Below are 25,228 nucleotides of genomic sequence, written 5' to 3' on the forward strand. Positions count from 1 at the left end.
TGGACACGCCCACTTTTCTGACTTTTTCCAAAGTAGAGGTGTGAAAACACTCTGCTGAAACAAGGGGGTTTCATGGCCCTTTAACTTTTCCTTACCCTAACCACTGTTTACAGTATTCGACATTTTTACTCTGTAATATTTCTAAAATTTGATGCATTTTGTTAAATGACAGCAATAAAATATTGTTTATTTGTAAGTCTTGGTGATTTCCTCATAATTTATCTGTCACTAGTTGTGTATGTTAACAATTCAATACAAATGAATTATAATTCCTAAAATCATATTATAATTCCTAAAAATTTGGGTCACGGCTTGATGACCATGTGAAAATGTGGGTCCCATGGCCAAACCAGTTGAGAACCCCTGTCTTTAGTGACTGCCATGCTAATTTCGTTTCAGTGGATTTATTGCATGAAGATACATTGTGTTACATTGTAGTTGCATCAAATTACATTAATGGGAGGTTAATTAAACACTCCATTTACATGTACAAAACTCTTGTAATACTTTTCCACCTCTTGTCCGGCAGCTAGCTCTCTGCAACTCTCACATGGTCACCCACTCAAGCTAAGCAAGGCTGCGTCCAGTCAGTACCTGGATGGGAGACCACATGGGAAAACTATGTTGCTGCCGGAAGTGGTGCTAGTGAGGCAACAGGAGGGGTGTGCTCTGTGTGGGTCCTAACGCCCCAGTATATTGATGGGGACTCTATATTGCTTAGTGAACACCGTCTTTCGAATGAGACATTACATCGAGGTCCTGACTCGCCATGGTTGTTAAAAATCTCAGGTTGTCTTTCAAAAAAAAGAAGAAAAAAAAAAAAGAAAACGAGTAGAGGTTTAACCCCAGCATCCTGGCCAAATTTGCTCACTGGCCTCCATCCTAAGCATATAATAATTGGTATCAATTACTATCTAGTGTGCAGTCTGGCAGAATATGGCTGCCGTTGTGTTATCCGGGTGGATACTGCACACGATGAACATGGTAGATTTGATGATTTCCCCCAAAAATCTGTAAAGCGTTTTTAGTGTTTGCAAAATATATGTTTAAATTTGTGTTATAAGTTGTAGTCACCCATGCTGCTTGTAATCGCGTACTGTATCTCTTGTAATCTTGTACTGTATCTCTCAGGTTAAATCTTTATGGGGCTGTTTACATATTCTGTCCAAAACCCTGTTGGAAAAGTGACGCATGCTTCTTCCTTTAGTGATTTAAAGGGGTCTCACACACTCTGTGAGCTACTTAGCCATGAAGTTACACATCTGTTCAACATAGCCGTGGTGGGCATTTCTCTTCATCTCGCAATGGACGCAGTCAACCAATCACAACAGACTGGTTCATCAGACCAATCAGCGCAGATTAGCTTTGCGCCAAAGAGGGATTTGGGAATAAATGAATCGCTGAACAATTCATATGGGAGTCGTTGGGATGATTAGGTAAAACATAAACGCATATTATAAGACAAGGAAAGTGTTTTTTGACATTGCACGCATATCAGCATGTTGTTGGAGACCCCCAAAACCAAAATATGACCATTTATAATGCAAAATAAGGGCTCTTTAAGCTTAAACATAATTTAATGCATATTTTTTCATACCAACTAACATTTGGAAAATATAAACACTTGACAAATCTAAAAATTTATATCAGAACAGAATTTATGAATAATTTACCCAATAATGTTTTTGATTGTGTTTCATGATTGAGGCCTGAGGTGATGATTCTGTGTGAATTCAGATGAAGTAAAATTGACACACAAACCTTGACATTCCTCTCAAGATCTAACGTGACTTTGATGGCAGTCGACAGCATCTGAACGTCGGTTTCTCTGCCACCGACGCTGCTCACACCCACCTCCGTGGGGTAAATGGTAGGGTCCAGATGAGCTGGAGAAGTGAACCTGGGCATTTCTAGTTTCACAGGAATAGGGGAGTCTGGCACCTCCGCTGTAGAAAAAAAGCCAAACATACAAAAAACAAGAATTCAGAACAAAACAATGACTTATTTCCATGTCAAAACAACAGGAATAATAGGTTTGATGCGATTTGAAGCTCACCTTTATGGTACAGCTCCACTCGTTTGCTTTCTATAGTCAGAAAGTTGAGATTGGGATTGTTCTGGTGTTGTGTCACACTAAAAATCTTCCCTCCTTCCAAGTCCAATATGAGCTCTCCATGACAGAGCTCCACTTTCCGTCCAGCTTCATTCTTAAAGACAATTGCATTGGTGTCAACTTAAAAAATAGTGGCAATGCTACACCTTATTATTTCAACATATATAATACCTTGCTGTCTGTCATGGCTTGAAGGCGACCTTTGCCAATCAGCACAGTCAAACAGAGCAGACTGAGGGCGTGGCTTGACTGAGGCTCTAACTGTTTCCTTCGTTTTGATTGGCTGGCTGAATAGAACTGAGACTCCTCCTCCTCAGAGTCAGATTCTGGAATGATGCGTGAAAAGATTAAGAAACATTTCTTAAATGATTTTATTATCTTCAATTTTACAAGAAATTATTTGGCAGACACTTTTAGCTTTAAGTGCAAATAAATGAGAACATTAAGTAATGAAAGCAACAAACAAACATTAATATGACAATTCCTTGTTAGTCTAATGTAGTCGAAGCGTAAGAGTTTTCGTTAGAAGGTCAGAAACTTGCGAGGAAAATAAAGTAGAAAAATATTAATAGAAAACTGAAGGTGATCACTGTTGGTGTTAGAGGAGAAATACAAAGTAATTATATATACAGTGCACAGGTCTCCATTAAAAAAATAAAAATAAAAACTTTCTACAGCAGGGGTGTCAAACTTAATTGCTGGAGGGCCGAAGCCCTGCACAGTTTAGTTCCAACCCTGCTCCAACACACTTACCTGTAGGTTTCAAACAAGCCTGAAGGACTCAAATAGTTTGATCAGGTGTGTTTAATTAGGGTTGGAACTAAACTGTGCAGAGCTGCGGCCCTTTTGGAACTGAGTTTGACACCTGTGCTCTACAGGATGCTTTACAAGATTATACACTCACTGGCCGTTTTATTAGGTACACCTTACTAGTACCGGGGTGGACCTTTTGCCTTCAGAACTGCCCTAATCCTTCATGACATAGATTCAGTAAGGTACTGGAAATGTTCCTAAAAGATTTTGGTATATATTGACATGATAGCATCACACATTTGCTGCTAATTTGTCGGCTGCATATCCACGATGCAAATATCTCGTTCCACCACATCCCAAAGGTGCTTTATTGGATTGAGAGCTCATTGTCATGTTCAAGAAACCAGTCTGAGGTGATTCGTGCTTTATGACATAATGCGTTATCCTGCTGTTAGTACCTTACTGTGGTCATAAAGAGATGGACATGGTCAGCAACAATACTCAGGTAGGCTGTGGGGTTGACACGATGCTCAATTTGTACTAATGGGCCCAATTACACCACTGCACCACCATCACCAGCCTAAACCGTTGATACAAGGCAGGATTAATCCATGCTTTTATGTTGTTGACGCCAAATTCTGACCCTACCATCCGATTATCGCATCAGGAATCGAGACTCATCAGATCAGGTACCGTTTTTCCAATCTTTTATTGTCCAATTTTGGTGAGCCTGTGAGAATTGTAGCCTCAGTTTCCTGTTCTAAGCTGACAGAAGTGGCACCCGGTGTGGTCTTCTGCTGCTGTAGCCCATCTGCCTCATGTTGGACGTGTTGTGCATTCAGAGATGCTCTTCTGTATACCTCAGTTGTAACGAGAGCTTATTTGCGTTACTGTTGCCTTTTTATCAGCTCGAACCAGTCTGGCCATTCTCCTCTGACATCAACAAGGCATTTACGCCCACAGAAGTGTCGCTCACTGGATATTTTCTCTATTTCGGACCATTCTCTGTAAATCCTAGAGACGGTTTTGCATGAAAATACCAGTAGATCAGCAGTTTCGGAAATAGTCAGACCAGCCTGTCTAGCACCAACAACCAAGCCACAATCAAAGTCACTTAAATCCCCTTTCTTCCTCATTCTGATGCTCATTTTGAACTGCAGCAGGTAGTCTTGACCATGTCTACATGCCTAAATGCATTGAACTGCAGCCACGTGATTGGCTGATTAGAAATTTGCATTAAAGAGCAGTTGGACAGGTCTACCTAATGGACCAGTGAGTGTATTTGTGTATATACATTAGAGTAGTCAGGCAGACAAAACTAAAGCTAATTTAACAAAATAACTCAAGATCACAGTCCAAAAAAACTCAAATTAATATGTTAGAGAAGAATAGAAAAGAAACAAAAAAATACTTTTTTTTTGTTAAAATATGATTTCTTTATCAATATTTGAACTATACCTAAAGATGTTAGGTAAGCAAACTCTTATTCAATAAATGTAACTGTTAAAATAATACAATTATTTTGTTTTAATGCACCAAAATAAACAGTCTACATTCACAGAGAAACGAATAAAAATATACATTGTTAAAAGAGGGAGTACTACTTTATGACGTGCACTGGATATAAGTGTGTGTGTGTTTGTATCAAACAAAAAAAGACAGAATAAAAATAGATTAGAAAGTGATAAGAGGGGAATGTTTTACAAAGAGAGAATATTAGAAGCCAAAGCAAAAAAATAAGTAAAAGTAAATTTTAAAAAGATTTCACCTGAAATTCCTAAAATAAAAAAGACAGAAAATTTTAAGCAACAAAAATAAAACAAAGTGATAATATAAAAATGACAAAAGTTGTAACTAAATTACATAACTTAAACCAAAATGAGTTTCAAATTAATTCAAAGCATTATTAAATACTAAAACAGTGTAACACAAACATAACATATAGGGCCAAACGGAATCTGCGGACGTTTTTTTTGCTATTTCTGCTAAGAATTTTAGTAAAAATATGTGGATTTCTGCTGAATTATTTTGGGAGTATCAGAACTAAAACCTTAATATGTGAAATAAAAAATAATCTCTTTTTAACTTTTATTTAATGTTTAAAATGTAAAAACAATTATATGTTCTTATTTGGTTAACAAAGCAAGTCTCTCATGTAATACATCTACTAAAAGACAGAAAATACTACTGTACAAACTGCATTGTACATAAATCAGATGAACATTTTCATATTGGTCAATAATATTACTGTAATTATATTAACAACTGAATAAATATAGATTTACACACATTTACTCAAGTAAATAAACAGAATTAATTATGGGCTAAAAATCTGCGGAAATCTGCAGAAAATCTGCAAAATTCTGCACGCGCAGATTCCATGTGGGCCTACATATAGCTAAAAAAAATGTTATTACTGACCCAGCCTGAAGGCAGATTTACAGAGGTAAAACTCATCCTCTTCGTGTCTGTGATGGTGAGAGGGACTACGAGAACTTTGAAAAGAAGATGGAGGAGCAGGAGGAGGAGACGGAGGAGGTGGAGGAGGCTCCCACATCAACAGATCATTATTAATCCTATAGAGAAAAAGATGAAGAGCGTCACATCACTCAAACTTTTGATATGATTTGATGACAAACGATAACATAACCATAAACAAAAATGATTAAACTTCTGAATGTATATTTAGGTTTGTATTAAACATACATTTATTGTACCCAAATGTATCTTAGTACATAATGTATCTTATTTACTCTCTCTAATGTATCTTATTTAGTCTTCTATGCCAGTGTTTCTCAACTGTCTTTTGGGTCGCGGGAATGTTTTCAGTGGGTCGTGGAGTGTGTGGTGAAATTTTTTATTTCATTTTTTACTTATTTTGCTCATACCAGACTTTTATTTTTAAATGCGTGTGCGACAACCCTACCATTTGACATGTGAAAATTCATTTAATTATAGCAACAAATATGTCAAAGCGCAAGTATGACCCTGAATATTTAAAGTATGGATTTACATATATTGACGACAAAAAGACTTAAAGCCTCAGTGTCACATGTAGTGAGGTGCTCTCATAAGAGCACATGAAACCTTCTAAATTGAAACGACATTTAGAAACCAGACACCATGTTTTTTAACAGTTCAGTTTAGTTCATGGTAACTGAACCTTTGCTTTCCCTAACCACTGTTTCAGTGTTTGTCGTTTTTACTTTGTAATAGTTGTATAATTCGATACGTTTTGTTAAACGACAGCAAGAAAATATTGTTTATTTGTAAGTCTTGGTGATTTTGATTTATCTGTCACTACTTGTTTATGTTAACAAACAAATACAAGTTAATTATAATTCCTAAAATTGTATTATAGTTTAATTTGGGGGCAACTTGACGACCATGTAAAAATGTGACCATGTAAAAATGTGGCCAAACCAGTTGAGAACCCTTGTTCTATGCTACTGCTCGTCTGACCTGCCTTCCCCTGAAATGTGTGATGTTTGTGTACGGTCGGAGGGGTCAAATTTCGCTGCAGGTAACAGTATATTTGACAAATAAAAGGCTTTTATCATCATCATCATCATCATCATCTTCTTCTTCTTCTTCTTCTTTCATCATAAACAGTACAAAATAATAGGGAAATATATAATCTTGAAAGATGTCTCTTATTAATGACTATTTATTTATTTATTGCTACATCAGCAACTTATGGTAACTTATGGCAAAATTTCGTGGAAAAATGGATATACATAAAATATTACATGATAAAAACAAATTCGTATTACAATAAAATATATTTTCAAAGTTAAATATGAAATGTGTGATGTTTGTGTGCGGCCGGAGGGGTCAAATTTCGCTGCAGGTAACAGTGTATTTGACAAATAAAAGGCTTTCATCATCATCATCATCATCATCTTCTTTCATCATAAACAGTACAAAATAATAGGGAAATAAATAATTTTGAAAGATGTTCTATTTATAACTTTACTTTCACTATGGTTTTATAAAATGGTTTAATTAATATTATTATTATTATTATTAGTATTATTATAAGAGTCTTGTAATAGATCTTGTTTCATTTGACGACAATGTAACAATTGTTTCTAAAATGAAAATCCAATGACTAAAAGATTCACTGACCGTTGGTGTATAGAGCCCAAAATGTGAGAATTGTGTCAATGTCCTAATATTTATAGACCTGACTGTATATAGCACCTTTCACAGACATTAAGTCACAAAGTGCTTTACAATAAAAGAAAAAAAGGTAAAAGAAAACAAATCAAAACAAGTAAAAAAAATCCAAGAACAGAAGAATTTAAAAGAATTCAAAACGTTAATTGATTTTTTTTTTGTGAAATAATATTACCCAGCCCTACTGAAAAGGTGTCTCTTAAATCAGTGTTTGTAGAATTAAAAGTGAATAATGGGTAAGTGTGAGGAAATACCTGTTATAGATGCTTAGGAAAGCCTCTTTACTGGGCAGAAGGATGTAGGCTACAGGGAACGTGATATCAACCACATACTGACACTGACATATACACTGAGACTGAAACTCCTCCATCTCCTCTGGGTCTGCTGGGATCACCATCTGAGACAGAGAATAAAAGATGTATATTAATAAAAAAAGGCAAAAAAAAAACAAAAACTGAGAGATGCACACAGTCACTACTTGGCACCAACTTGTGCAGTGTAGCATGGATTACTTGAAAATGCTAGAATGCACATATGTTGTTTATTTATATGGTAACATTTAGTTTGGGTCACAATACACACTATTTACTATTGGCTTATTACCTGCCTACTATAAAGATAATAACTGTTCATTAGTAGTTATAAAATATGATCTTATACTGCATCCCTAATCCTACCCAAAACCTAAACCCAACTTCTACCTTACTAACTATTAATTAACAACTCAATTTTAGTAGTTTATTAAGCTAGTAGTGTTGGTTAAGGGTTTGTTAGTAGCGTGAATTGTGATAGCAGCTTAATCTGAGTTCAGCTGTGGTAAATTCAGTTGATTGGACATGATTGGAAAAGGCATACATCTGTCTATAGAAGGTCCCAGGGTTGACATTGCATGTCAAAGCACAAACCAAGCATGAAGACAAAGGAAATGGTCTGTAGACCTCTGAGACAGGATTGTCTAGAGGCACAAGGCTGGGGAAGGTTACAGAAACATTTCTGCTGCTCTGACAGTTCCAATGAGCACAGTGGCCTCCATCATCCCTAAGTGGAAGATGTTTGGAACCACCAGGACTCTTCCTAGAGCTGGCCGGCTATCTAAGCTGAGTGATTGGGGGAGAAGGGCCTTAGTCAGGGAGGTGATCAATAACCCGATGGACACTCTGTCTTGAGCTCCAGCGTTCTTCTGTGGAGACAGTAGAACCTTACAGAAGAACAACCATCTGTGCAGCAATCTACCAATTAGAGTGGCCAGTCACTTCCCGCCTGGAATTTGCCAAAAGGCTTCTGAAGGACTCTCAGACTAAAAGAAACAAAATTCTCTGGTCTGATGAAACTAAAACTGAACTCTTTGGAGTGAATGCGTACATCAATGCAAATATCAATGGAGTGACTTCACAACAACTCGGTGAATGTCCTTGAGTGGCCCAGATAGAGCCCATACCTAAATCCTATTGAACATCTCTGGAGAGATCTGAAAATGGCCGTACACTGTCGCTTCCCATCCAACCTGATAGAGCTTGAGAGGTACTGCAAAGAGGAATGGGCAAAAATTCCCAAAGACATGTGCGCCAAGATTGTGGCATCATATTCAAAAAGACTTGAGGCTGTAATTGCTGCCAAACATGTATCATAAAGTATAGAGCAAAGGCTGTGAATACTGATGTACATTTGATTTTTCAGGTTTTTTATTTTTAACCTTTTTTCACATTGCCATTATGGGTACTGTGTCTAGAACTCTGAGGAAATAAATGAATTTAATCCATTTTGGAAGAAGACTGTAACATAAAAAATGTGGAAAAAGTAAAGCGCTATGAATACTTTCCTGATAGACTGTACAGGAATCATAAAGTGAAATTCAATACCTTTAAAGACCTTTTTTAGACTCTTTCCATACATTTTAAGACCTTAAAACCACTTTAGGTCTCAACTGGAAATACTGTTAACTTACAGTATGTTGACTAAATATTAATGTAAGAAACTAATCCAAAACTAAAACATTATTCATAAACTGAATAGAAAAATTTATCAAATCTAGCTAATTCAGCAGGTAGGCGCCTATAGAACTGCAGAAATAATGGTGTTGCCTTGGTTACTTTTGATTTCATAAACTACACAGCATCCTGATATTCACAGATTTAATTCAGGCAAACTTTAGCATACAATCATACAATGCATAATCAAAAATCATATCAAATTTAACACATTTTTGTTTTGAAACCATTTTAAGGTCAAAATTATTAGCCCTCTTATGCAATAGTTTTATTAGATAGTCTACAGAACAAACCATCATTATACAATGATTTGCCTAATAATCCCAACCTGCCTAATTAGCCTAGTTAAGCCTGTAAATAGCCCTTTAAGCTAAATACTAGTAAATTGAAAAATATCTGTTAAAATATTATGTGCTGTCATTATGGCAAATATAAAAGAAAACAGTTATTAGAAATAAGTTATTAAAACTGTTATGTTTAGAAATGTGTTGAAAAAATCTGCTCTCCATTGAAGAGAAATTGGAAAAAAATATATACAGAGGCGCTACTTTAATTTTGACTTTAACTGTGTACACAAGAAAAAGAGGTACCCAGACAGGGTGCACACACCTCTTCTGTCTCAAACATGGTGCGGTTAGAGGAGAAGGGTGAGCTGTTCTTTTCTCTCAGTTCACAGGGGTTTTCCAGAGACATGGAGCCCAGATCCCTGTTCAGTCCTTCACACACACCCATGCTGTCAGAGCCGGCTCCTTCATTCACCTGCACCTGAATCCTGAAGAAAAACAGAGGGAAATCTTTTGTCAACACTGTATTATTATTTTATTTAAAGCATAATCTTAGAAACACATGCACATACACACAAATACACAGGTTTGTTTTTGTGAATTGTGGGGACATTACACAGGTTTCCATTGTTTTTATACTGTACAAACTGTATTTTCTATAGCCCTACCCTCATCCCATCCATAAACCTAATGCTCACAGGAAACGGTACAGTTTTACTTTCTAAAAAACGAATTATGTGTGATTTATAAGCTTTTTTTTATAATTGAGAACATCAGCAGTGTCCTGGAGGTGGGGGGGTCTTACAAAGTTTAGTTTCAACCCCAATCAGACACACCTGAGCTAACTAATCAAGCTCCTACCAGGCTTTCTAGAAACATCCTTGCAGGCGTGTTGAGGCAAGTTGGAGCTAAACTAAGCAGGACACCGCCCCTCCAGGACTGAGTTTGGACACCCCTGTTCTAGTACCTTTTCATACCCGTGTCAGTATACAGATTTGTGTCCTGACAAGTCACAAAAACATGCACACACATACACACACATGCACGCACGCACGCAGTCACTAACTGACCTGGGTATGCCATCAGGATTCTGCGGATCTGTGCTCTTCTGTACACGGATACAGGGAAATGCCTCTCCATCCCAGCCCTCATACACTCCTGAAACATACACACACTACAGATAAGATTTAAGAGAAAAATACCACTGTATCCTCAGAACTAAACCTTAAAAATAATCTATGAACTAGAAAACTATCTATGAAACAGGAACACAATCAGCTGGAAATAACTAACATAATAATAATAATAATAATAATAATAATACTATAACGGTAACACTTTATTTTGATGGTCCCTACTGCACATTTTGTTGACTAAAATTGCATTGCAACTACATGCCAATTACTTCTCATTTGAGTATTAGTAGACTGTCTGCTTAATATTTGTTGATACTGCTCCTTTAACATTTATCTGACAATGAGAAACTTTGTAAGTACGTCAACTTACACTTACACCCCAACACTAACAGTCTCCTTATAATCTAAAGAGAATTAGTTGGCATGTAGATGCAATGTAACTTTAATTCAACAAAATGTGTGAAAGGGACCATCAAAATAAAGTGACACAAATATAACTAATAATATAATTCCAATAATTAATTGTATGCATCATGATTTATTCACATAATCATTAAGCTGTAAAGACATGTTATTAATAAAAAATATGTTTTTTCATACTTAACAATTCATATAATAATAATATATTATTTGATTAGGTTATATCACAAGTCAGATCACATATTAAGTTCTTTTAACAATAATATACACTAACTGTCAACATCTATTAAGAATGTAAATGGGAGTTTCCTTAGGTATTGATCTCAAGGTAGCAAGAAACAGTATATTAAATATAAATATATAATATTTATCCACTGAATACCATCTAAAGCAGGTTTTAATATTTATAATATATATATATATATATATATATATATATATATATATATATATATATATATATATATATATATATATATATAATAAATATGATATATATATATATAATAAATATGATATATATATATATATATATATATATATATATATATATATATATATATGTATATATATATGTATATATATATATATATATATATATATATATATATATATATATTTATGTATATATATATATATATATATATTAAAAATATGATATATATATATATATATATATATATATATATATATATATATATATATATATATATATATATATATATATATATATATATATAAGATTTTAATCTCTTATGTGCGAAAAGGCTACTTTTGATCAAAATGTCCACAAAAAAATTATATTTTGAAATACCACCACCACTATTTTGTGTACATGAGGCGTGTACAGTTGAGGTCAGAATTATTAGCCCCCCTGAATTATTAGCCCTCCTGTTTATTTTTTTTCCCCAGTTTCTTTTCAACGGAGAGCAGTTTTTTTCAACACACTTTTAAACATAATAGTTTTAATAACTCATTTCTAATAACTGATTTATTTTATCTTTGCTATGATAACAGTAAATAATATTTTACTTGATATTTTTCAAGACACTTCTATGCAGCTTAAAGTGACTTTTAAAGGTTTAACTAGGCGAATTAGGTTAATTAGACAGGTTAGGGTAATTAGGCAAGCTATTTTATAGAGATGTTATTTTCTGTAGACTATCAAAAAAATAGGGATGCACCGATATAGATTTTTTAGCTGATATCGATAACCGATAACTCTTCAGACTTGGAGGCCGATAGCCGATATATATAGGCCGATAATTATAAATATTTCAAAATGTTATATTTTTATACAGCAAACTTCATAAAAGATTGAACTGCTCTTATGAACTGAATTGTCTATATTCAAAAAAGTTATATTTTCAAAATTGCAAGGTGATTATAGAGACCTATATTCAAGATTTTACATAAATCAGCATGCAAACAATAATTTCCTTTTCTTCAAACATAACAACAACAAACAAATAACAAAGTGGGATTTAATCAAAAAGCAAGTTATATATATATTTTAAACAAAATGAAAATGAAAGAGCTAAGGACTGAAATCATCTCAAATGTTCTTGAATAAAACTTGCTACAGTAATGTACATATGAACAAATATGTAATGTCCGAAAAAGGCCATTTTAGAGGTGTTTTGACAGTTCAGAGCCACCGTACAAGCAAAAAGCTTGTTACAGAATGTATTACTTAACATACGGCATAGATTCTTTATATTTGGCGTTTTAGATTTTTTTGAATACATGTAGCTGCTGCTTGTCAATCAGACAACGCTTCTGTGTTCGTTCTTACTGTCAAATGCAGGACAAAAATAATCAATGAAAAGTTTATGATAAACCGCTGTGAATTTCACTCAACAGCAGGCAGAGCAGCTAAGCATTGAGCTCAGATGATTTTATGACAAACAGAGCATAATATAAAGAGAGAATGTGCGGTGAGTTGAGAGCTCCTACTCTGGATTCAGTGACCGGCGCACCGCACCTCTCCCCTGTGCTGTTGTTAAGGCTGTCAGATCAGTATGTGTGTGTGTGTGTGTGCGGTGACAGCCCTTAAGCGAGCTTGTGATAATCATTATGAACAAACTGAAATATTATCAAACTGAATACATTCTTACATCAACAACACATGGCAAGCAACAAGCCGATAATAACAAATAATCATATTAGATTACAAACAACCAAACAAGCTGTTTAACATGTGTGCATCGCTGCTGTGATGTTTGCACATGTAATATTTTTCCTGAGGCGATTTAAAGCAAAATACACAATGGCACTCAATTAAACATATCTACAATGATAAGGAACATGGTTACTTACTAAGTTATTAACACACAGCAATACCACATGAAGAAAGAAAGAACTTTGACGGAATAAACAATGTGAGGAAAGCTCCATTATAGTGCAATGGACAAGTCTAAACTAGTTCCGCCCACACGTGCGCGAGGCAGGCAGTTCTGTAGAATTACACAATTTATCGGCTTAAAGATATCGGCCTAATTTAGACATTGGATCGATAACGCTAATCTTAAAAATAGCATTTATCGGCCGATAACGGTAAGGCCGCCGATATATCGTGCATCGCTAAAAATATATAGCTTAAAGCGGCTAATAATATTGACTTTAAAATGGTTTAAAAAAAAATTAAAAACTGCTTTTATTTTAGCCTAAATAAAACAAATAAGACTTTCTCCAGAAGAAAAAAATATTATCCGACATACTGTGAAAATGTCCTTGCTCTGTTAAACATCATTTGGGAAATATTTAAAAAAGAAAAACAATTCAGAGGGGGGCTAATAATTCTGACTTTAACTGTATATGATATGGGTGTATATGTATATAAGTGTATGAGATTTTAAACTAGAAAAGCCTCACCGTGCAGGTCACTGAAACAGGCCTCCAGTAATTTGGTGAGTTTGGCCCCCGGACTGCGGGGGCCGTCCTGCTGAACGTCAGGCCCCTGCTGAGACTTTAGCTCCAGATTGGAGATTTGCAGGCTCAGGGTTTCATTGCGCACTGCACGCTGGCTCTGGGGCCGCCTCAGCCCTGGGGGTCGAAGGTCAGGGATGGGAAAACGAACCTTCAGCACGGCAAAAGGAGATTGAAGCAGGAGGGAAGACTGGAACTCTAACAAATGAGACTGCAGAGAAAGAGAGAAGATAAAGGCCAGGCTACACACTTCTTTTACCTGTCCCATAAAAAGAAGCATCTGCACAGCTTTCAAAGTGGACTCAACTACAGATGAAACATGTTCATGTTGTTTAAACAAACACAGCTGAACAGTGTAGAGCAGGGGTGGCCAACCCTGTTTCTGGAGAGCCACTTTCCTGCAGGTTTCAGTTGCTACCCATATTAAACACTCCTGAACCAATTAATTAGGACCCGAACACCACGTGATAATTTCAGGCAGGTGTGTTTGATATGGGTTGCAACTGAAATCTGCAGGAAGGTGGCTCTCCAGGAACAGGGTTGACCACCCTTGGTATAGAGCATGGGTTCTCAAACTCAGTCCTGGAAGGCCGGTGTTTTGCAGATTTTGGCTCCAACTTGCCTCAATACACCTTTAAGGATGTTTCTACAGAGCCAAGAAAGAGCTTGATTAGCTAGCCCATGTGGGTCTAATTGGAATTGGAGCTAAAATCTGCAGGACACCAACCCTCCAGAACTGAGATTAAGAATGCCTGGTATAGAGATATATACTGTATACAGCTAATGCTAATGAAGGTTAGGCCCACTTATTTTCTGGAAGGAGACCACCTGGGAAAATTGCTGCTGAAAGGCCACAAGGGGTTTTTCACTCTGGGGTCTGTGTGGGTCCTGTTGGCCCAGTATAGTGACGAGGACACTTTTTAAGGGCCTAAAATACTTAAAATCAAGTAATCACTTTAGACCAATGGTGGCCTATTGGTGTTTAGGAGCCAAAAACAACCCAAAAAGTATTTGGGCAGATTTGTTTTGAAATTAAATCATTTCATTTTGCTCTTTGATTTTGAAGAAAATCAAAGAAAATGCTCTTGCTTGTGAAGTAGATCAGGGGTCTCATTTATAAACATGGCGTATGCCCAAAACAGGGGGTGGAAATATGCGTATGTGCTACTTCCCACGCAAGAGTTAGGACGTACGAAAAACAAACTTGATGAGAGACTGTGCGTAGCTGTGAGTAAACTCCAAGTAAAAATATTCAACTTACATGTTGACTAAGCAACCATAAATTATCATATAAGCCATAATCATTAAAAAATTAAATACAAATGCATTCTGGTCTATGTTTAATTTTAGGTTAAGGTTTCTATGCAAAGTGAAAACGAAAACATTTGTTGCAGCACTCTTAATGAAATCTCTTGCCTCAGGGATTTTTTTTTTCATTATTGGACACACCAAATTACCTAAGGGCTTGTATGCAACCGGGCCCTAGCGTCAAAATGACCCAGCCTTAAGTACTACCAAAAAGGCTGAAGTGTTTTTTTTTGTTATTTAAGAACAGACTTGAAACAACAGCCAAATTCAAGCCCTGTGCATGCTTTCAAAATATTACTGTTATTGTTTTTGAGCAGGAGAGTGTAGTGACCTCTGCATTGTGTGCCTTGTTTCTCTGAGGTGATGATGGACAGTGGCTCAGGGCTTGCAGGATGTCCTCTAGTCGGCCTAAAATGTCCAGGTCCAATTCAGAGCTGAGCTCGCCGAGCTCGACCCGCAGTGAGCTGTCTCTGCGCACCACCCGCCGTCTGCTGCCACTCTACAAGAGAACATATTTCATATCATTACATCACTAAAGCATAACAGACATATTAGTTTCACTCAGGACTCAGTCAAGCAACACTACCTTACGCATGTGCTTCTCGGACAGACTGTGGTGGAACTGGGCACAGGGTCTGGCAGTGGTGCCCATTGTGAAAACACCTGCTGACTGGAACTGCAAAAGCTGAAATAGGAAAAAAAGTGGGTATACACACTCATTTTAAAAAGAAACTTTTCCAGAAAATTCATCATCCTGCAAGATGTTTCTAGCTGGATTTGCAAGCTTTTGGCCGTCTGGTTTTGTGACCATATTCACATCTGTTTAAAATTCACCCTGAGCAGCTGGCGACCTTAATGATTCCTTAATGATTCCTGACTAAGTTACACCATTACACCAGTGTATAAATCTGGCAGACAACTGGCAATTTTCTGATAATTAGCATGTTTTATTATTTAGATATTTCACATTTGAGGTTTAGAGTGCAACGGAGTAAAAATGCCAAAGAAAAACAGGACATTACTTGCTATTATTTTACTTGTGTCACGATCGGTGAAGGGAAAAAGGAGCAAGGACCCAAGCGCAGAGTGAAGTAGGATTTATTAATAATAAAATAAAATAAAAGGCAAAAATAAACAACCCCGAGGGGGAAAACACAACTACAACAAACAATCAAACAAACAAACTTGACTGGGCAGGCACGACAAGGCAAGGCTGGACACAGCAGGACAGGTAAAGATGGACAACATGTGATGACGAACTCGCACAGGACAGCAGACATAAGGGGTTTATAAACTATAGGAAATTAACACAAAAACAGATGAACATAATTAACTAATAATGGGTTAACAAGGAGGGTGGGACTAGACAATAGACGGGAGAGCGCATGACACAGAGAGACAACACAAGCAATGCGCTCACATAACACAGGACAAGGACATGCGGCCAATGAGAGAACTCATCAACCGCATGTTCATGACAAGACGAGCACAACACTGAAGCACACGACAAAAAGCACGTGACCACAATGTAAACATCGAGCCACGTGCTTTGACAAAAGACGCAAGACACGAGCACACGATAGATGAACACCTTACCGTGCGCTCACACATAAGCAACGCGCATGCTTCATCTCAGCGCCAACCAAAACTGAAACCAACTAGACGGAGGCGCCGAGAATAAAGCAGCGCGATGCTGACAGAACAAACACAAACACTAGTACAAGAGCGCGCGCGTCTGACGGACGCAGAGCGTGCGTAGCCACATCAAGCGGCAGCGCGCACACTCTGCGTACACCCTTGACGGCGCGCACGCACACAGAGACAGAAACAGGACCAGACATGGGTAGTGTCAGAGCTCTGCCACCAAAACAAGAATTTACAAGACCAGAGTGGCAGAACCCTGACAACTTGACATTAGACAGTGTTTATTTCATATTCAAGCTAGGCTACTATTTAGTATTATGTAGCTATTTATTTTTAATGATCGATAAGAATGATACAGATTTTTAATGGTTAGAGTGAAAATAGTCTAAACTTTAATTATAACAATTTCATTTTAATATACATAAAAACTGAGATAAAAATTTTTTTTTTATGGACGTCTTATTTTCTTCTTTTTCAAAACAGACTACTTATTTTGTCAGAAAACATTGGAAAACAATAAAGCTTTTTCTTCTCTTGGCGACTGACTTAAGAAGCTCTTGAGAAGTTTGTGAAAATCTTTTAATCCAAATATTGTAAATATGAACTTGGATAGGGCTGATTTATACTTCTGCGTCAAATGCATGCGTATGGTCCGGTGCAGTCAAATAGCCTTCGCCATGGCTGACATCAACGCTGACTTACACCAATCAAAAATCTACATGTCACAATGACGCATAGCTCTGTGATTGGTCGGTTTGATACCGGTGACGAGTGTGGGCAGTGCTGAGAGCCGTGAGCCCGATTGAGCGAGCGTTTACAAGCGTCGAGTCCTGTGAAGGAACACCAGATGGAAACTTTTATTTTGTGTTTGGCTTACAGATGATTACAGTTGTTGCTCATCTGAGTTTTAGCTACTTGTACATTAATATGGAAGTTTTTTCCTAACAAAATTCAAATGAAAATTCAAATGCTTAAAAGATCAAATGATAAATCAAATGCTCAAACTATAGATCAAATGCTCAAACCGACATTGCAAATGATAAATCAAATCCTCAAACTGACTCTGCAAATGATAAATCAAATGCTCAAACGGACTTTGCAAATGGTGAATCAAATCCTCAAACCGACTCCTCAAATGATAAATCAAATCCTCAAACTGACATCGCAAATGGTGAATCAAATGCTCAAACAACTCTGCAAATGGTGAATCAAATCCTTAAACGACTCCGCAAATGGTGAATCAAATGCTCAAACTGACATCGCAAATGGTGAATCAAATCCTCAAACTGACATCGCAAATGATAAATCAAATGCAAATGAGGTGTCAATCAACCAGCATAGGCGGAGCTTTAAGGCTTTAAGGATACGACGTGGAATAGTGCACGCAAATCTGAACGCCTTGAAAAAGTGGTAGCGCTACCGGTAGTTGTCAACAACAAACTCTTCCGCCTTAAAGCTCCACCTATGCTGGTTGATTGACACCTCATTTGCATTTGATTTATCATTTGCGATGTCAGTTTGAGCATTTGATTCACTATTTGCGGAGTCGTTTAAGGATCTGATTCACCATTTGCAGAGTTGTTTGAGCATTTGATTCACCATTTGCGATGTCAGTTTAAGGATTTGATTTATAGTTTGAGCATTTGATTCACCATTTGCGATGTCAGTTTGAGGATTTGATTTATCATTTGCGATGTCAGTTTGAGGATTTGATTCACCATTTGCGATGTCAGTTTGAGCATTTGATTCACCATTTGCGGAGTCGTTTAAGGATTTGATTCACCATTTGCAGAGTTGTTTGAGCATTTGATTCACCATTTGCGATGTCAGTTTGAGGATTTGATTTATCATTTGAGGAGTCGGTTTGAGGATTTGATTCACCATTTGCAAAGTCCGTTTGAGCATTTGATTTATCATTTGCAGAGTCAGTTTGAGGATTTGATTTATCATTTGCAATGCCGGTTTGAGCATTTGATTTATAGTTTGAGCATTTGATTTATCATTTGATCTTTTAAACATTTGAATTTTCATTTTAATTTTGTTAGGAAAAAACTTCCATACATTAAGGTAGCATTCCGAAAAAACAAAACACCTGCGAAGAAACTCGACACAGAGGAACATTAAAAATGTACTGTCAGCTAGCGTTTGGATAGTGTTATTGCAGATTAGCACAAACAGCACGCAGACGTATAAATGCGTGACTACGTCCATGGCTGTCGCCGGGGGTCATGCCGATCACTCGATGCAGAAGTATACATCAGCCTTCAAGCAAGATGTGTCGTGTCTTGTCTTTACGATGTTTTCTACATGACAACCTTCTACCTGACTAACTTCTACATGTTACCAAGCAATGCAAACAGACACTGAATAGCGGAACCAGTGTGCGTACACTTGTAGAAAACAATGTTCACATTTATAAAAGACGTGATGCAGCGTGGCGCTTCTCATCTGGTGTGCAACCCTCTTTAGGCACTATTTACTGCAAAATGTGCAGTTTTGAATGGTTTTCTAATGGACACAAGTGTTTTATGCGCTGCTTATGTTCCCTACGCAGCTCGGGTTTTAACCGCCTGCTGCGCCTCATGTTTTTGTCATTGCACTATGTGTGCGCGTGCAGTTGAAAAAAGTCAACTCTGAGCGGAAAAAGTGTGCTACGTCAGTCCCGTCCTTTTCATTCTCCAATCAAATGAAGGCAGGGTTTGCGTTGAGATGACAGCAGCGTTTGTGTTGTCAAGACCACTTAAGAGACTTTTAAAGAAGATGCGGTTTTGAGCTGTATGACTTCACAAATCGTGAATATAGCAATATTATTAAATATTACAATTATAACAGTATAAACACAGTGATTCACTAGTTGCCTAGCAACATAAAAAGCGCAGTGCACTTCTTTTTTTTTTTCCAAGGTGTTCCTCGATTGGCCCTTTATCGTTCATATACATAACATTTGTACAATTCATTAATATGAACATAATTTTTGATGATTTTGTCTTACAGTTATACTAAATAAATCAGTTCTGTTTTTGTTGAAAACTTTAAGTGAGTTGAACAAGCAAAAATATATTAAAACAGGGCCCCTATATATGTATAGCAAGTTTACATTTCAATTAAACATGGTGAATGACTAATCTACTTTAAACAAACAATCCTACACATATCATAAAAAAGATTTACTAAAGTCAGCAGATTTTCCAAGAAGCCCTAATAACTGATAGCATTTGGGTTTTAGTATTTTGTGGTTGTTCTGTGTACCTCTGTGTACTGCGGTCCGCCTGCGTCCCACAGGCACTCCAGCAGTTCCAGCCTGCTGAAGGAGAGGTCAGTGGTAGTGGCTCGACTGTGCCGCCCTGCGCTACGCATCTCACAGGCCAGCTGCACTGCTGCACCAGTCACCCTGAAACCACAGATCAGAGCGCTGAACATCACATACTGTATACACAACCGGAACAGGCTATATACAGAAATTCAATTACTTTTACCTCTATTACCTTTTCTTTTTTTTTTGTTAAAAAGTATTTTCATATATTTAAACCCATGTGTGCTGTTGGAGATGTATCCATCCACTCTGGGGGATTTTATGTCTGAATTTGGCCACAACTTTGTTTCGGCAAATGGAATGATTTTTGGTGACAAATCTTATATTGAGACATATTTTGGGAAAACGCACTGACATTTTTCACAAACTCAACAATAAACTCTGGGCAAATTGACTACCCTTTCATTATGTTTGGGGCTGTTTTTGCCCCATTGACTTCTATTATATTCACATTTCTTGATCACAAATCCTTGACAGCATATAATCATGCATACTTGATTGTTGCTGGTTTTCTCTGTTGGGAAGAGGTACAATTTAACATTTTTATTGTTGATCATCAGTTGCAATGCAAAAAAAGCATAGTTTCTGCCTTTTATAAGGAGTTATACAGAGTACAAAGTGTGTATGAGAGAGAGAGCACACTTACCTTGATATGTCTGAGAAAATAAAAATAAGCAGCTTTGACACATGCACTCCGGTGTTCACGGCGACCCGCATTCGATTCCTGCCTCACTGTCCTATGCCGATCCTTCCCCTTTCTCTGCTCCCCATACTTTCCTGTCAATAATCTCTACTCTCCTATCTAATAAAGGTGAAAACCCCTCAATTATAAAAATAACTCCAGAGGCCTATCTAAAGAGTTGCCAACTGCTACCAACTGATGATTGAGAGTAAATGTCAAATTCTACCTCTTCCCACAAGGGGGGAAACCACCAACAATCAAGAATGCATAATTATATGCTGTAATGGCTTTGCAATCAAAACATGTCCTTATAATGAAACTCAATACGGGCAAAAACATTTCAATTAGAACAAAAAAAAAAAAAAACAGGGTTAAGACCATATTGACACTTTAGGTTTGATACAGTAACATTGGTGACATTGTAACTCACAGTATACTTACATACTGACTGCAAGAAAGCCAAAGAGCTTGCAAGGAAAACTAGTGTCTAAGCCTATTATAACTGCTTAACAATGCAATATAATTCAGATGGGTGGGAACAAACATATTGTTTTGCAATTTATTTACACTATGAAAGGTTAATAAAAAAGAGAAATACAAAACAATAGTAATTAGACCAGTTAAAAAAAAAACTTTGAGGGGTTTAACAATGAATTAATGAAACTTTAGAAATGCATTTTTATTACTAGCAAATTGGCTGATTTCATATTTTAGTATTTAGAATATTTGTAAAAAATTAAATAAAATAAAATGAGTATGCGTCTTTTTAATCTTTTTTATTTCCTTTGTTACTGCAGTAAGCACAGCAGATTTCATTAACTACACAACACCCTGATATTCACAGAATATTTTAAGGCAAACTTTAGCACACAACTATAAATTGTAGGATAAAAAATATACAAATTTTAATACCTCGTGAATAGCATTTTAGACTTTTAAACACTTAAAAACTTCAATCTGGCTTATAACACATCAGATGTGTCATCATTCTTATTATCATGAACCTAACTCTAATCCTTGTGCCTGCCATTTTAATGATTTGTTGTTTAAATGCGTTTTAACAACTCTTATCTCGTACATAATGTTGGTGCTTTTGTTTATTTTGTTTGCATACATTATAATTATTAGGATTTTCTTAACTATGTCCATGTTAGTGCTTCTTTGTTATGCTTGGGTCATTGAATAACTTTTGTATTTTTTACAGTTTTCTGACAATTTAAAAAAAAAAACTGTCCAGGGTCAATGGATGAAAAATAGGCTTTTGGCTAAATCTGTTGCATTTGCTGAAATGCTAATTAATGTACACAGTCCCTGCCAAAAAAAAAAAAAAAAAATTAATTAAATTAAAATGTTTTATGGGCTTTAAATTTCTCTAAATTGATTTATCAACTTTTATTACATTTTAAGACCCCAAAGGAGACGCCCCAGCACACCCTGAGGATGAACCATTATTGATTCCTGTCGTACCTGATGTGGGAGTGGGGACACGCTTTAGCAAAGCTTCCTCTCAGGTTCTGGAAGTCTCTCTCGCTGAACATGCTGTCCTTAAAGAACGCAAGCTCACTGAAAAACAGCTGTGACACCTCAGCCAATGAGGAGAGCCCGTCAGGCCCGGGAGGCGGGTCTTCTTCTAAGAGAGTCAGTGTAACTCCGCCCAGAGAAAGGCGGATAAACGAGTCTGGCTTCATCGGCTCTGATTGGCTGCCTCGAGACGACCGCTCTATTAACAGAAAAATGAAGACTGTTGACTGACAGAAACATTGATGGAATGTAGCAACACACACAACAGGTTTTGAAACATACTTGAAGGTCTGCTACATTGAGGCAAACTAGAAAAGGATCCTGGTACAGGATAACGTCGAGGACAGTTTAGCATTCCCTGTAAAAGATTCAAGAGAAAGTCAATCAGAGGTATGTTTCTGAAAACCATCATTAGCCAACCAAGGTCACAAGTTCTGTCATTACAAACACAGTTTGTCGATCTGGCTTGGTTTCCCAAATCCATCGTTCCAACAAACATTCGCAAACATGTGCACTTGCAACTACACCTCTAGAGATGTAGTTAGAAGCCTAGTTCCTGGTTGCATTCAATAGACTGGAGGAACTATGACGTCAATTTGTATGCAAAAACACGAAAGCGAGGTAGGAATTTAGCAGTACCGGTTCCCTCTTCCCAAAGTCAATGGGTTTTTTCAATGGGATTTTAGTTAAATCGCTTAAATAAGATTCGTGGCTAACAGAAACTCAAGATACCTTCATGTTTTATTCTAAGACATAAAACACATCAGTCACATCACACTCTTGATTTTTTAAATCGGTTATGCTTCTTTAAAAGGATGGTTGTTATCAAGTTGCCAAATGGGACTACAGGCAGTGTCGGACTCATTATCTGAAGCGCAGCTCGCTTGTGTTGGGCATTTGGATCTGTCTGTTATTTAAGTATTTTAATGAATAGTATTTTATAGTTTGTAGTATTTTTGTAACTGGGAACTAATGTTGTGTGTAGATAATTCCTTCACATGTAAAGGCTGTCGAGACAGATTAATTTGTTAAACATTTATTTTATTTCAACGATATTATGAAGATACTGCTTACCAGTGCAGTCTGTCTCTTTCCTGCTCTCAGTAATACAAACGAGTGAATAAATGTGTAAAAATACAGACATATTAACTGTCATTTTAACACGATCAAGTGATTTTTTTCCCCCCGTTTTTTTCTTCATCTGAACACATTTAACTCTGTCCTAATATTTACACTTCTCCTTAAAATGTATAGCATATGTGGCTGTATGGGCTGCTTTTCGCTGTACTTCGTGACATAAAAAAAAATATTGAATGTTTTCTCTATCCATGATGGAGTTTGCAGGCATTTAGACTTGTCCCTCACGCCTAATTTCTGTCGTCTGTTACTAAGGTAGGCGGACTGTGTGCACACGAGTAATACACTTATTTAAATAAGTCTTGTGATAATCCTATGTAGGCAAATTTATACATACAGTTTTAAAATATTTACAACAACTGTAAAGCAAAACAGATGTATTACCCACATATGGGTATGGATTATAATATAACAAACAAAGAGATTAACTATTTGTCACGGAGCATATTTCTAAAAATAATTTGGAAAAGTCGTCTGTAGCTGGGTGGTGCTGATGTCACAGGCAAGCGTCCTAAAGGCGTTGTAGTCCGTTTATAGCCTTATGTTAGCTTTCAGTTCTTGCGTTTGCATTCAAGATCCAAAAGTGCTCAAAGTTGTATTTTGAGCACTTTTGGATTAAATTTTTTTTTTTTAATTAATGCAAAAACTGAAATGTTTTTACAGTGAAACAATTTAAACTATGTCTGGCTTCATTATGCTTCGTCATTCATAAAAAAACAACACGCATATCAGTTCTTAAATAAGCAGTTCTACCTGTGGAGACAGAGGGTTTGTTTGAGCCAGGCTGCTCTGGCTATGAATGGACGACTCCATATCGCTGTCAGATAATTCACTCCCGGACCGTGTCGACAACACACTGCTGGTCATACATCCGGGACCCATAGAGTAAAACATCTCTAAGAGAAAAGAATGTCTATGATCAAAACACAACAAATTCTGGCAAAACAGAGTTATGCTCAGTGTCATCATCATCCTTTAGAAAGCATCTTATTGTGCACATTTTGATAATTATAATCATTGATACAGTTTCGCTGCCAACTATGTGGTAACCATTAATGTGGCCGGCATTTCATTCATTCATTTTCCTTCGGCTTAGTCCCTTTATTCAACAAGGGACGCCACAGTGGAATGAACCGCCAACTTATCAAGCATATGTTTTACACAGTGGATGCCCTTCCAGCCACAACCCAGCACTGGGAAACATCCATACACTCTTACAATCATACACCACAGCCAATTTAGCTTAATCAGTTTACCTATACAGCATGTCTTTGGACTGTGGGGAAAACCGGAGCACCCAGAGGTAACCCACGCAAACATGCAGAGAACATGCAAACTCCACACAGAAATGCCAACTGACCCAGCCGAGACTCAAACCAGCGACCTTCTTGCTGTGAGGCAACAGTGCTAACCACTGAGCCACCATGCCACCCTAGTTAAAATTGTTTTAGTATAGTATATATGAACTTAAATGTATGATCTTTCTATTCCCAAAGATGTTTGGTAACCAAACTCTTATTTTATTGGATAAAACGACACAATAAATCTGTTTCGTTTTAATGCACTAAAAATTACTGGCTATTTTTATTGAGAAACTGTTAAAGGTGCAGTAGGTGATTGTCTTCAGAAACATTTTTTGTTGTGCTGGTTGAAAATCTCTTCACAGTCCAATAGTAATGATTACAGTAAATGATCTAAATGTGTTTATATGTATTTTTATATTCAGGTTAAAGCATAAAACTAAAAAATGTTCATCCAATTAAATAGAGTCGGACCGTCATCTCCCTTAATTCCGATAGGCAGGTCAGACTGTTTGTCAACA

The 25,228-nt window shown here is 36.7% G+C and overlaps 1 protein-coding gene across 10 annotated transcripts in view; it reads right to left on the bottom strand.

The window, feature by feature from the left end:
- atg2a (autophagy related 2A) overlaps positions 1 to 25,228 on the bottom strand; it is a 76,694-nt gene that overhangs the window by 32,209 nt on the left and 19,257 nt on the right. For 5 of the 10 annotated variants that reach the window (XR_015507014.2, XR_015507013.2, XR_015507012.2 and 2 more), the window contains exons 9-22: positions 24,160 to 24,302; positions 22,552 to 22,627; positions 22,216 to 22,468; positions 20,003 to 20,144; positions 15,696 to 15,794; positions 15,441 to 15,608; positions 13,748 to 14,012; positions 10,388 to 10,475; positions 9,643 to 9,805; positions 7,300 to 7,442; positions 5,288 to 5,442; positions 2,285 to 2,439; positions 2,057 to 2,207; positions 1,762 to 1,946 (exon numbers count right to left, since the gene is read on the bottom strand). Coding sequence is in view for 2 of the 10 variants with exons in the window: in XM_087280992.2 (XP_087137118.1) it covers positions 1,762 to 1,946; positions 2,057 to 2,207; positions 2,285 to 2,439; positions 5,288 to 5,442; positions 7,300 to 7,442; positions 9,643 to 9,805; positions 10,388 to 10,475; positions 13,748 to 14,012; positions 15,441 to 15,608; positions 15,696 to 15,794; positions 20,003 to 20,144; positions 22,216 to 22,468; positions 22,552 to 22,627; positions 24,160 to 24,302 (2,186 nt within the window). In the remaining 8 variants the exon portion in view is untranslated. Of the gene's footprint in view, positions 1 to 1,761; positions 1,947 to 2,056; positions 2,208 to 2,284; positions 2,440 to 5,283; positions 5,443 to 7,299; positions 7,443 to 9,642; positions 9,806 to 10,387; positions 10,476 to 13,747; positions 14,013 to 15,440; positions 15,609 to 15,695; positions 15,795 to 20,002; positions 20,145 to 22,215; positions 22,469 to 22,551; positions 22,628 to 24,159; positions 24,303 to 25,228 lie in introns of all 10 variants that reach the window. The other 5 variants (XR_015507018.2, XR_015507017.2, XR_015507016.2 and 2 more) reach the window with 1 other exon arrangement.

Source organism: Danio rerio, chromosome 14, assembly GCF_052040795.2.
Source record: "Danio rerio strain M-AB ecotype USA chromosome 14, GRCz13ab, whole genome shotgun sequence".
NCBI lineage: Eukaryota > Metazoa > Chordata > Actinopteri > Cypriniformes > Danionidae > Danio > Danio rerio.